This window comes from Phocoena phocoena, chromosome 1 (assembly GCF_963924675.1).
Source record: "Phocoena phocoena chromosome 1, mPhoPho1.1, whole genome shotgun sequence".
Taxonomy (NCBI): domain Eukaryota; kingdom Metazoa; phylum Chordata; class Mammalia; order Artiodactyla; family Phocoenidae; genus Phocoena; species Phocoena phocoena.
In genome coordinates, this window is record NC_089219.1 from 55,762,440 (window position 1) to 55,777,161 (window position 14,722).

Sequence of the window (14,722 nt, forward strand, 5' to 3'; positions counted from 1 at the left end):
GGAGAATATGAAGGGGGCACCTGACAGCCTCCACTTTGGAGACTATTTCAGGAGGCCCCAAGATGTGTGTTAATTTAGATGTCTGCCCCTCAGGTTAAAGTTTAAGATAAGGAAATAGGTCTCTTTCACAGAAACACTGGACGCTCTTCAGTTGACTGCCTCTGCACGAGGCCCTGGGGTGGGTGAGTCTGTGGAGCCCTTTAAGAACTGTTTCTCAGATTGCTATAGCCTTGTGGATCTTGTGGATACAAGCCCCATTGGATTTCTAAGCTAGATATTTTGGGGGCTTGTCTCTCAGACACAGGTCTTATAAGTTGAAGTGCCAACCAATGTTCATAGCAGCACTATTTACAATAGCCAAGACATGGAAGCAACCTAAATGTCCATCCACAGATGAACAGATAAAGAAGATGTGGTACATATGTATAGTGGATTACTACTCAGCTATAAAAGAACGAATGGACCTAGAGATTATCATACTAAGTGAAGTAAGTTAGAGAAAGACATATACCATATGATATGTGGAATCTAAAATATGACACACGACTTCCCTGGTGGTGCAGAGGTTAAGAATCTGCCTGCCAATGCAGGGGGACATGGGTTCGAGCCCTGGTCTGGGAAGGTCCCACATGCTGCGGAGCAACTAAGCCTGTGTGCCACAACTACTGAGCCTGTGTTCTAGAGCCCGTGAGCCACAACTACTGAGCCTACATGCCACAACTACTGAAGCCCGCGTGCCTAGAGCCCATGCTCCACAACAAGAGAAGCCACCGCAGTGTTAGAAGCCCGTGCACCGCAACGAAGAGTAGCCCCTGCTCGCCGCAACTAGAGAAAGCCTGCACACAGCAATGAAGACCCAACACAGCCATAAATAAATAAATAAAATTTTAAAATATATATATGACACAAATGAATCAGTCTATGAAACAGAGACTCAGAGACATAGAGAATAGACTTGTAGTTGCCAAGGGGGAAGAGGGGTGGGGGAGGGATGGATTGGGAGTTTGGGAGTAGCAAATGCAAGCTATTATATAGAGAATGGATAAGCAACAAGGTCCTAGTGTATAGGACCTAGGGGATTATATTCAATATCCTGTAATAAACCATAATGGAAAAGAATATGAAAAAGAATATATATTCACACATACATATGTAATAACTGAATCACTTTGCTGTATACCAGAAACTAACACAGTATTGTAAATCAACTATACTCCAATAAAAAATAAATTTAAAAATGTTGAAGTGCCAGATTGGGGTTCAAACCTTTCACTTCTCAGGAAGATGCTCAGGGTTGTGAATTCCCTCCCAATCGTGGGTTGCTGCTCTGAGGGTGGGGTTTATGGTGAGATAGTATCTCAGCCTCTCCTACCCATTTTGATGTGTTTTTTTTCTCATTTGCTCACTGTGTAGGAGTCACTTATCTAGTTTTTTGGTTTCTTTCAGAGGAAATTGTTCCATATGTAGCTGTAGATTCGGTGTGTCTGTGGGTGGAGATGAGTTCAGGATCCACCTGCATCACCATTTGAACTGGAACTGGGTGGAGTCTCTTGCACCCATCAACCCAGTTTTAACAATTTATCACCTCACAGCCAGAGTCCTTTCATCCTCACTCCGACCCATGCCCTTTCTCATTATTTCAGAGCAAACATCAGATATATTTAGATACTTTATTACCAGGAAAAATTTTGACACAGGAGTTAAAACCAAATTCTTTGCTAATCTGTTTCACTTTGTGAAGCATTCCTTTAAATGTTATGTGAAGAAGGATCTTACTGGATTGTCACAATAGTAGACCACGTCGAAATAAAGTACCAAGATAGATGGATTTGTGATTTTCAGTCTTCTGTCATCCTTTTGTTTTTTTTTAAAAAATTTCATTATTTTCTCCAGCTTTATTGAGGTATAACTGACAAATAAAACTGTAAGTTATTGAAAGTATACAGCAATATACTGATATACATGTACATTGTGAAAGGGGTCTCCTCACTGACTAAATTAATGCATCCATTAACTCTATTCATGAAAACATGTAAGTTTTACTGTCTCAGCAAGTTTTAATTGTACAACACAGTGTTAACTACAGTCACCATGTTATAAATCAGATTTTCAGACCTTATTCATCTTATAACTGAAAGTCTGTACTATTCTACTAACTTTGTACTATTTCCCCCACCCTCTAGCCACTGGCAATCACTTTTCTACTGTTTCCATGAGGTTGACTTTCTCTTTTTAAAAAAATTTCATTTAGCATAATGCCCTCCAGTTTCATCCATATTGTCACAAATAACAAGATTTCTTTCTTTAAGGCTAAATGATATTCCATTGCATGCATGCACGCATGCATGTATGTATGTATATATACACAGGGAAATGCAAATTACTATACACACACCACATTTTCTTTATTTTCTTCATCCATTCATCTGTCGACACTTAGGTTTTCTCCATACCTTGGCTCTTGTGAATAATGCTGCTGTGAATGTAAGAGTACAAATCTCTCTTCAAGTTAATGATTCTGTTTCCAAAGGCAAGCAGAATATGCTCCAAAGTGGGACTGCTGGATCATACAGTAGTTCAATTTTTAATCTCCATACTGTTTTCCATAGTGGCTATACAAGTTTACATTCCAACGAACAGTGCACAGGGTTCCCTTTTCTCCACATATCTGCCAGCATTTGTTATCTCTTGTCTTTTTTATAAGACTTCCTAACAGGTGTGGGGTGGTTTTGATTTGCATCTCCCTGGTGATTAGTGAGACTGAGTACTTTTTATATATCTATTGGCCAGCTGTATTTGTTTTTGGAATAATGTCTGTTTAGGTCTCTTGCCCACTTTTAAATTGGGGCCTTTTTGGCTGTTGTGTACCAAGAATATTTTGGCTATTAACCCCTTAACAGATATGTGGTTTGCAAATATATTCTCCTATTCCATAGGTTGAATTTTCATTTTGTTGATGTTTTCTTTTGCTGTGCAGAATCTTTATAGTTTGATGTAATCACACTTGTTTATTTTTGCTTTTGTCACCTTTGCTTTTGCTGTTAAATCCAAAAAATCATTGCAAAGACAAATGTCAAGTAGGTTATTACCTGCTGTGTTTTCTTATAGGAGTTTTATGGTTTCAAGTCTTACATTTCAAGTCTTTAATCCATTTTGAGTATTTTGTAAAAGTGGTCCTGTTTCATTCTTCTTCATGTGGCTATCCAATTTTCCAAACACTTTTTCTTGAAGAGGTATCCTTTCCCCATTGTATGTTCTTGGCCCCTTTGTCATAAATTAATTGACCATATAGCACGAGTTTTATTTCTGGGGTCTCTATTCTGTTCCAACGATCCGTGTGTCTGTTTTTATGACTGTATCATACTGTTTTTATTACCTATAGCTTTGCAATATAGTTTGAAATCAGGAAGAATGGTGCCTCTAGCTTTGTTCTTCTTTCTCAAGATTGCTTTTGCTACTTAGGGTTTTTTCAGGTTCCAATTTTTAGGATTATTTATTTCTACAAAAAATGCCATTGGAATTCTCATAGGGATTGCATTGAATCTGTAGATGGCTTTGGGTAGTATGGACATTTCAATAATATTAATTCCTCCAATCCATGAACACAGAATATCTTTTCATTTATTTGTGTCATCTTTCCTACAGTTTTCAGTGTGTAAACCTTGGTAAAATTTATTCCTAAGTACTCCTAATTTCTTTTTTGGATAGCTCATTGTTAGTGTATAGAGAAGCAATTGATTTTTTTTTTTTTTTTTTTTTTTTTGCGGTACGTGGGCCTCTCACTGTTGCAGCCTCTCCCGTTGCGGAGCACAGGCTCCAGATGCGCAGGCTCAGCGGCCATGGCTCACTGGCCCAGCTGTTCCGCGGCATGTGGGATCTTCCTGGACCGGGGCATGAACCCGTGTCCCCTGCATCGTCAGGTGGACTCTCAACCACTGCGCCACCAGGGAAGCCCTGTATATTGATTTTGTATCCTGCAACTTTACTGAAATTGTTTATTATTTCTAACAGTTTTTTGGTGGATTCTTTAGGGTTTTCTAAATATAATATGTCATCTGCTAACAGTGACAATTTTACTTCTCCCTTTCTAATTTGGATGCCTCTTATTTCTTTTTCTTGCCTCACTGCTCTGGCTAGGATTTCCAGTACTATGTTAAATAAAAGTGATGACAGTAGATATCCTTGTCTTGTTCTTGATCTTAGAGGAAAAGCTTTCAGCATTTCATCATTGAGTATGTTGTCATCTGTGGGTTTGACATATATGGCCTTTATTATGTTGAGGTACAGTCCCTCAATACCCAGTTTGTTGAGTTTTTATCATGAATGGATGTTGAATTTTGTCAAATACTCTCTCTATATCTATTGAGATGATGATATGATTTTTATCCTTTATTTTGTTAATGTGGTGTATATCACGTTTATTGATTTGTGGGTGTTGAACCATCCATGTACTACTGGAATAAATCCAATTTTTTCATGGTGTATGATCCTTTCAAACTATTGTTGAATTCAGTTTGCTAATATCTTGTGGGGATTTTCGCATCTATGTTCATCAGGAATATGGGCCTGTAATTTTTTTTCTTGTAATGTCTTTGTCTGCCTTTGGTATCAAGGTAAAGCTGGCTTTGTAAAATGAATTTGGAAGTGTTCTTTCCTTTTCTGTGTTTTGGAAGATATCAAGATGGATTGGTATTAACTTGTCTTTAAATGTTTTATGGAATTCACCAGTGAAGGCATCTGTCTCTGAACTTTTTTTGTTGGTAGGTTTTTGATTACTGGTTCAATATCCTTACTAGTAATTTGTTCAGATTTTCTGTTTCCTCATGGTTCAGTCTTGGTAGGTTGTTTCTAGGAATTAGTCCATTTCTTCTGAGTTATCCAACTTGTTGGCATATAAGTATTCATAGTGGTCTTTATGGTCTTTCGTATTTCTGTGGTATCAGTTGTAATATCTCCTTTTTCATTTATACCTTTATGTCAGTTTTTTTTCTTGGTAAGTCCAGTTAAAATTTTGTCTAGTTTATCTTTTTAAAAAACCAGCTCTTAGTTTCATTAATCTTTTCTGTTGTCCTTTTAGTCTCTATTTCATTTATTTCCACTCTTATCTTTGTTACTTCCTTCCTTTTGCTAGCTTTGAGCTTAGTTTGTTGCTTTCTAATTCTTCCAGGTGTAAAGATAGCTGTTCAAGATTTTTTTTCTTCATGTAGTTATCACTATAAACTTCCCTTTTAGAACTGCTTTTGCTGCATTTCATAAGTTTTGCTATGTTTTGTTTCCATTTTCTTTTAGCTCAAAGTATTTTTTTTATATCTTCTTTGATCCATTGGTTATTTAGGAACATGTTGTTTAATCTCCACATATTTGTGAACTTTCCAGTTTTTGTCTTGCAATTGATTTCTACTTTGATACAATCATGGTTGGAAAAGATGCTAGATAGGGTTTCAATTTTTTTTAATTTATTAAGACTTGTGGTCTAACATATGATCTATCCTAAAGAAAATTCCATGTGCATCTGAGAAGAATGTATATTCAGTTGCTGTTGGATGGAATGTTGTGTTATGTCCTTTAGGTTCATCGTGTCTAACATGTAGTTTAAGTCCAATGTTTCCTTGCTGATTTTTCTGGCCAAATGATTCATTGTTGAAAGTGGAGTATTCAAGTCCCTTGATACTGTATTGCTATCTTTTTCTCTCTTCACAATATTTGCTTTATCTATACTTAGGTGCTCCTGTTTTGGGCTTATATTTACAATTGTTACATCCTTTTGATTAATTGACCTCTTTTTTTTGTTTGTTTGTTTTTTTTTTTTTTTTTTTTCCGGTACGCGGGCCTCTCACTGCCGTGGCCTCTCCCGTTGCGGAGGACAGGCTCCGGACGCGCAGGCCCAGCGGCCATGGCTCACGGGCCCAGCCGCTCCGCGGCACGTGGGATCCTCCCAGACCGGGGCACGAACCCGCGTCCCCTGCATCGGCAGGCGGACTCCCAACCACTGCGCCACCAGGGAAGCCCTTGACCTCTTTTTAACATCATTTTTTTTTTAAGAAAGATACATCTTTATTGGAGTATAATTGCTTTACAATGGTGTGTTAGTTTCTGCTTTATAACAAAGTGAATTAGTAATACATATGTTCCCTTATCTCTTCCCTCTTGCGTCTCCCTCCCTCCCACCCTCCCTATCCCACCCCTCTAGGTGGTCACAAAGCACCAAGCTGATCTTCCTGTGCTATGTGGCTGCTTCCCACTAGCTATTTTATACGTTTGGTAGTGTATGTATGTCCATGCCACTCTATCTTTGTCCCAGCTTACCTTTCCCCCTCCCTGCATCCTCACGTCCATTCTCTAGTAGGTCTGTGTCTTTATTCCTGTCTTGCCCCTAGGTTCTTCATGACCATTTTTTTTTTCTATATATATGTGTTGGCATATGGTGTTTTTCTCTTTCTGACTTACTTCACTCTGTATGACAGACTCTAGGTCCGTCCACTTCACTACAGATAACTCACACTTCACTACAAATACTCACTTTCATTTCTTTTTATGGCTGAGTAGTATTCTATTGTATATATGTTGCACATCTTCTCTATCCATTCATCTGTCGATGGACACTTAGGTTGCTTCCATGTCCTGGCTATTGTAAATAGAGCTGCAATGAACATTTTGGTATATGACTCTTTTTGAATTATGGTTTTCTCAGGGTATATGCCCAGTAGTGGGACTGCAGGGTCATATGGTAGTCCTATTTTTAGTTTTTTAAGGAACCTCCATATTGTTCTCCATAGTGGCTGTATTAATTTACATTCCCACCAACAGTGCAAGAGGGTTCCCTTTTCTCCACACCCTCTCCAGCATTTATTGTTTGTAGATTTTTTGATGATGGCCATTCTGACCGAATTGACCTATCTTTGATAATGACCTTGTCTCTTGCTACATTTTTTAACTTGAAGTTTATTTTGTCTGACATAAGTACAGCTACCTTTGCTTTCTTTTCGTTTTCATTTGCAAAGGATATCTTTTTGCATCCCTTCACCTTCAGTCTGTGTGTGTCCTTTAAGCTAGGTGAGACTCTAAGTCAATGTATAGTTTGGTTTTGATTTTGTTTTGTGTTGTTTTTGCGGTACGCGGGCCTCTCATTGTTGTGGCCTCTCCCGTTGTGGAGCACAGGCTCCGGACGCGCAGGCTCAGCGGCCATGGCTTACGGGCCCAGCCGCTACGTGGCATGTGGGATCTTCCCAGACCAGGGCACGAACCTGCGTCCCCTGCATCGGCAGGAGGATTCTCAACCACTGCGCCACCACGGAAGCCCTGGTTTTGATTTTTATTCATTCAGCCACTCTGTCTTTTGATTAGAGAATTTAATCCATTTACATTTAAAAATTTTTTTATTGATTTACAATATTGTTAGTTTCAGGTGTATAGCATTGTGAGTCAGTATTTTTGCAGACTGTACTCCATTATAGGTTATTATAAGATAACGGTTATAATTCCCTATGCTTTACAGTATATCCTTGTTGCTTATCTTTTTTTTTTTTTACATTTTATTAATTTTTGGCTGTGTTGGGTCTTTGTTGCTGTGTGCGGGCTTTTTCTAGTTGTGGTCAGCAGGGGCTACTTTTTGTTGTGGTGCACAGGCTTCTCATTGTGGTGGCTTCTCGTTGCGGAGCATGGGCTCTAGGCGCTGGGCTTCAGGAGTTGTAGCTCGCAGGCTCTGGAGCACAGGCTCAGTAGTTGTGGCACACGGGCTTAGTTGCTCTGCATCATGTGGAATCTTCCCAGACCAGGGCTCGAACCCATGTCCCCTGCACTGGCAGGAGGATTACTAACCACTGTGCCACCAGGGAAGCCCAGCTTATCTATTTTATACATAGTAGTTTGTATCTGTTAATCCCATGCCCCTAACTTATCCCTCCTCCCTTCCCTCTCTCCTTTGGTAACCAGTTTTTCTGTATCTGTTAGTCTGTTTCTGTTTTGCATATACATTCATCTGTATTATTTTTTAGATTCCATTTGTATATCGGTAGTATTTGTCTTTCTGACTTATTTCACTAACCATAATTCCCTAGGACCATCCACATTGCTGCAAGTGGCAGGATTTTATTCTTTTTTATGGCTGAGTAATATTCCATTGTATGTACATACATACTTACATACATACATATATATATATATAGTCACATCTTTTTAATCTAATCATCTGTTGATGGGCACTTGAGTTGCTCCCATGTCTTGGCTCTTTTGATTTTTCTGGCCAAATGATTCATTGTTGCTGCTATGAACACTGGGCTGTATGTAACTTCTTGAATAGGCATTTTCATTTTTCTCCAATATATACCCAGGGAGTAGAATTGCTGGATTGTATGGTAGTTCTTTTTTAGTTTTTTGAGGAACCTCCATACTGTTTTCCATGGTGGCTGCACCAACTTACATTCTCACCAACAGTGTTCGAGGGTTCCCTTTTCTCTACATCCTTTCTGACATGTTATTTGTAGACTTTTTGATGGTAACCATTCTAACAAGTGTGAGATGGTATCTCATTTTTTGGGTTTTTTTTTCTTTTTTGGCTGTGTTAGGTCTTCATTGCTGTGCGTGGGCTTTCTCTAGTTGCAGCGAGTGGGGGCTACTCTTCGTTGCGTCGTGCACGCTTCTCATTGTTGTGGCTTTTCTTGTTACGGAGCACAGGCTGTAGGTGTGCGGGCTCAGTAGTTGTGGCTTGCGGGCTCTAGAGCACAGGCTCAGTAGTTGTGGTGCACGGGCTTAGTTGCTCTGTGGCATGTGGGATCTTCTCGAGCCAGGGATTGAACCTGTGTCCCCTACACTGGCAGGCAGATTCTTAACCACTGCGCCACCAGGGAAGCCCTACCTTATTGTTTTGATGTTGCATTTCTCTAATAATTAGCAATGTTGAGCATCTTTTCATGTGCTCTTTTATCCGTATGTCTTCTTCAGAAAAATGTTTTTTCAGGTCTTCTGCCTATTTTTTTGATTTTTTTTTGCTATTCAGTTGTATGAGCTGTTTGTGTATTTTGGATATTAATCCCGTCGGTCACATCATTCACAAATTTTCCCTCCCATTCTGTAGGTTGTCTTTTCATTTTAATGGTTTCTTTTGCTGTGCAAAAGCTTTTAAGTTTAATTAGGTCCCATTTATTTTTTTTTTGGTTTGTTTTTTGGCCTTAGGGACTGATTCAAGAAAATACTGCTATGATTTATGTCAGTGTTCTGCGTATGTTCTCTTTTAGGAATTTTATGATTTCCATTCTTATGTTTAGGTCTTTAATCCATTTTTGAGTTTATTTTTGTATATAGTATGAGAGAATGTTCTAATCTCATTGGTTTACACGTGGCTGTCCGGTTTTCCCAGCAACACTTGTTGAACAGACTGTCTTTTCTCCATTGTAGATTCCTGCCTCCTTTGTTGTAGATTAGTTGACTATAGGTGTGTGGGTTAAAGTAATGTAGTTGTGGATTTACTATTGCCATTTTGTTAATTGTTTTCTGGTTGTTTTGTGATTTCTCTGTTCCCTTCTTCCTCCCTTGCTGTCTCTGTGATTTGCTAATTCTCTATAATTGTATGCTTTGATTCTTTTCTCTTTTACATCCCTACTTTAGGCTTTTGTTTTGTGGTTACCATAAGGCTTACATAAAACATCATATATATATATATATATAATATAATAGTCTATTTTAAGCTGATAACTTCAAATGAATGCAGCTCTGCCACCCCCATTTATTTGATGGCACAGTTTGTACCTTTTTACATTGTGTATCCATTGACAAATGTTTGTATAGTTTTTTTTTTGGTCAGAGTTTTCTGAATTTAAGTATATATTTATCTTTACCAGTGGTTTCATACTTTCATATGTTTTCCTGTTACTAAAGAAAACTAAGCCTCCTTCCATGTCAGTTTGAAGAACTCCCTTTAGCATTTCATGTAAGGCTGGTCTAGTGGTGATGAACTCCTTCAGCTTTTGTCTGGAAAACTCGTTTTCAATTCTGAAGGACAACTTATCCAGGTACTCTTGGTTGGCAGTTTTTTTCTTTTAGCACTTTGAATATAATTTATGTGTCTCATTGTGGGTCTCTTTGGATCCATCTTGTTTGTTACTCTCTAGGCTTTCTGGATCTGGATGTGTGTTTCCCCAGATTAGGGAAGTTTTCAGCCATTAATAGTTTGAAAAAGTTTTCTGCCCCTTTATCTCTTTTTCCTTCTGGGACCTCTTATTGGTCCATTTGATGGTGTCCCATAAGTCCCTTAAGCTATTGTAACTTTTATAATTATTTTTCCTTTTTGCAACTCAGATGGGATGAATTCCGCTAACCTGTCTTCAAGTTTGCTGATCCTTTCCCGTGATTGATCTAGTCTGATGTTGAATCCCTCTGTTGAACTTTTCAGTTCAGTTACATTCAACAATTCTGTGATTTCTATTTGGTAGAAGTATTTTCTCTATTCAAATTCTTTGTTCATTCATTGCTCTCGACCTGGGTGAGCATCTTTACAACCATTATTTTGAACTCTCTCAGGTAAGTCACTTTGTTTTGTCAAGATCTGCTTTGGATATCTATCGTGGCCTTTTGTTTGGAACATTATATCTTCATTTCTTCCTTTATTGGTGTCTATGCATTATATAAAACAGCCATCTCTTCCAGTCTTGGATGGTCTCTTGTGCCCAGCCTGAGCTCTCAGTTGTCTCTCAACCTTTTGTGACTGTCTGAGCCTCCTTCTTTGCTTTTAGTGGCTTTTTTAGAGGGCATGCTAAGACCTGTCTGTGTATCCAAAGGCAGGGACTGCAATTAGCACCTAGATGCAGACGGATTAGAACCTGGACCCTGAGGCTGCAGCTGAGAAAGTATGTATTGAGAGTTAAGCCCTGTCCAGGGAGAAAAGTAAATGGGCATTTTTTCCCCCCGTTCCCTTCGTGCTGAGCACAGGTGTACAATCACCAGGGCATGGTGGGAAGGGAGCTCCTGCACCCACTAAGAATTATATTTATTTTTGTTTGCTACAGCCCAGTGGAATTCATGAATGCAGGCCCCAACTGGCTGTCAGAGCCAGATGACCCAGGGACTATTCCATGGGTGTCAGACATGGTAGAGACGTGTACAAGCTCCTTGCAGGGAGATACTAGTGACTGGAGTGAGCTGGAAGGAGAAGGTGGGAGAGGTGTCCTTCAGCTTCCCCAGTCTCTGGGGAAGATTGCTGCTGCTCCTAGCACCTGCTAGATTAGGAGCCCGGCCTTAGGCAGCAGCTTTTAAAATGTGCAGATGAACTTCTTTCGGGGGAGGACTGGGAGATGGGTAATTCTGCCTGCTCCCTCTGCACCTGGCCCTGAGGGGACAGTCACAGTGCGTGCTGTGTGCCCATTAAGAATGCTTTTTTATTATCTATAGCCTTGTGGATCTCACGAACACAAGCCCTGCTGGCTTTCAGAGCTAGGTATTTTGGGAACCCATACCTCCAGTGGGAGTCTTAAAAATTGGAGCACTAGATGTGGAATCCAAACCCTTCACTCCTCAGGGAGAAGCTAAGAATTGGGAATTCTCTCCTGATGCATGGTGCTGTGCCAGGGTTGGGGTGTATGGTGAGACTGCATATTGGCCTTTCCTACCCATTTTGGTGTGGGTATTTATTTTCTCATTTGTTTAGTATGTAGGAGCTGCCCAGCTAGTTTCTGGATCTCTTTTAGAGGGAACTGTTCCAGGTATAGCTGTACATATGGCACATCCATGGAAGGAGGGGAGCTCTGGAGCCTTCTTGGTCATCTCTACCTTATCCCTCTTCTTAACATGGATGACTGAGAACTGCTTTATCTACAAGGGCAGACAGACTCATCATCTGTCCCCTCTGAAGTTGAAGCTGGTTTTAAAAATTGTGGCCATTGTTGGTTCAAATACTATTGTAATTTTAATTGTAATGTGAGAGGGCTCTTCTGCATTGCTAGAAGCTTTCCTTATGAGTCATTTCTACACTCGTGTATAGTAAGTTACATAATTCTTCAGTAACTTTGTCACACAGTATTTATAAAAGCTAAAACAGAGGAATTAGGTGGTCATAGGGTTGTGCTACATAATCTGATTTAATGTACTGTGACTACGTGTGAGGAACATTTTGGCCCTTCTTATCATGAACACTTGTGGACTAAAGTTTGAGTTCATATTACTCTCTAGAACGTTTCACTAGCTATTTTGTTGACATCATTTGCTAGTTTTCATACCTACTGGTTTATTCTTCTCTTGCCACATCTTTTATTACTAGATGAACTTAACATCTAAGTTGATATGCAGTTCAACTCCTTAGCCATGCTCCTTCCTCAGAGGAATACTGGTATCCAGTACTGGTATTCTGATTCACTGGGGTTTAACTATGTACAAACAGCAGAAGCAACTATAGTGTCACTTTTTCTTTCCTGAAAATGTGGGGAGTAGGGGAGAGACGGCCTTAAGCTGGTTTGTATTTTTCAAAAGTTCCACAAGTGATTTTGATATAGAAATTTTTTGTGCAGTTTTTTTGATAACTTTGTTATTTATCCTGCTATTCTGTTTTTACACCAAACCACAGTAGAATTGCTTTTCTTATAAATATCTTTAACAAACCAATTTTAATTTAGATTTTAGCATTAGTTATGGTTTCTTTTTCTAATAGGTATCATCTTTAAGAAATGAAAAGCGAGGCTCATCATATCTCGTCTCTGCCCCAGAAGGTGGTTCAGTGGAATTTGTTGACCAGCATTCTCAGGGCACAGGAGCATATTACATGGAAACCTACTTAAAAAAGAAGCGAGTGTACTGAGTTAAGTTCTCTCCTTACAAACTCAAGGTTCTTTGCAGTATCTCTGCTGTTCATTGCTGCCTTAACTACATTCAAACTAGCCATATCCTTTAAATACGGGTTTGTAATTTCCCAGAAGGAACTGTGTTGTGCAGCAGGCAGAATTGCCAAATTAAAAAAATAAGTAGCAATAAGAAGAGACATCAATTGAGGACATATTCCGCTAGAATTAGATGCATCTTAATCAATGTGATATTAACTTACAGTCCATTGGAGAAATTAACATGTTCCAATATTCCTTGTTTAGGACTGGGAATAATTTTGACACCACATATAAAAGTTTGAAGCAATAAATGGGAAACATTCTTGTTTCCTGGGCCTTAGAATAAATATCTTTTTTTTTTTTTTTTTTTTTTTTTTTTTTTTGCGGTACGCGGGCCTCTCACTGTTGTGGCCTCTCCCGTTGCAGAGCACAGGCTCCGGACGTGCAGGCTTGGCGGCCATGGCTCACGGGCCCAGCCGCTCCACGGCATGTGGGATCTTCCCGGACTGGGGCACAAACCCGTGTCCCCTGCATCAGCAGGCAGACTCTCAACCACTGTGTGCCACCAGGGAAGCCCCAGAATAAATTTCTTATAAGCCAGTGTGCATTCCAGTTTATCGATACTTTCCCTAGAAGTAATCTCATTTCAGATTTTTAGAATTTTTCCTAGAATTACAAGAATGCAAGTACACAATGCAGTGATTGGTAATGTTATAAAGATGCTCTACATATAAACTTAATTATTACCCCCACACCAGTCATACGGTATAAAACTCAAACAAACACAGTGACAGTGACATCCAAGGTATACACTACTACAGATGCTTTACTCTTAAAATGTTATTAACCATTTATACCTCTTGTGAAAAACACAAGGTTGTTTTTATCTTTTGAAGTAGCTTTACTGATCTAATTTCAGGGACTGGCAAACTACTCCCTGCAGTCAAAAAACAGTCCTCCAGCTGTTTTTGTACTGCCTGCAAGCTAAGGATGATATTTTTTACATTTTTAAATGTTTGGAGGAAAAAAAATGTATGACTTGAAATTCAAATTTCAGTGTCCATACATAAAATTTTATCAGAACACAACCATGCTCATTCACTTACATATCATGTATGGCTAACTTCTGTGCTACAGTGGCAGAACTGAGTGGCTGCAAAGCCTAAAATATTTACTATCTGGCCCTTTATAAAGTTCACAGACTCCTGATCTGATACCATTAATTCCCTAATCCTTTTACTTCACACCTACAAAAAGACCTTTAACTTTTACAACAGATTTGTAAGTGGCAAGGAACAATAGGTTTCTGTGTCTTAATTTCATAGCATAGTGATGATTCATTTACTAGAACAGGGCACATTTTGGTCATCAGATGCCCTATTTCCACAATATAGTAAAGCAGTCAATCCTGCCCTTTCTGAAGGAGTGTTATGGAGTAACAGTATTTATAACCATTTTGAGATAATAAGCTATACCTCACTCCGCTTTGTCTATTATTCTTTTTCAGTGTGTTATTAGGCTGAAAAATTATCAGCTATTTAACCCAATTTACTTTTGAAAGAATTGTGTTTATTGCATATAACTTTTGAATCACCGTTTCCTGAAGACCTTGGTATTAAATGCATGAGAAACCCTTTTGCTATCTAGAAATTTCTAAGTTTGTCCTTTGTTATGAGACATTAATTGATGATGTGGAGTTTAGGGGGTCTCAGTGATCCTAGTCTTTTTGAAATAAGATCATTAAATATCATATTTAGGGGACTTACTGACAATGATAGAAGGTTTCTCTCCTGTTTTAATTATGAAGTTTAAAATTGGTACACATGTTGTATGATTTGTAAAGAATTTTACTTGGTCTAATGTATTGCCTATGTTAACTTCTATTGGCAAATGACAGCTAGAAAGTTAAACTATTAGAT

The 14,722-nt window shown here is 38.9% G+C and overlaps 1 protein-coding gene across 2 annotated transcripts in view; it reads left to right on the forward strand.

The window, feature by feature from the left end:
- Positions 1-12,781, forward strand: part of RAVER2 (ribonucleoprotein, PTB binding 2) — a 103,014-nt gene extending 90,233 nt beyond the window's left edge. For both annotated transcript variants that reach the window (XM_065893197.1, XM_065893205.1), the window contains exon 12: positions 12,635-12,781. In XM_065893197.1, the coding sequence (XP_065749269.1) occupies positions 12,635-12,781 (147 nt within the window). The remainder of the gene's footprint in view (positions 1-12,634) is intronic.
- Positions 12,782-14,722: the final 1,941 nt, after the last annotated feature.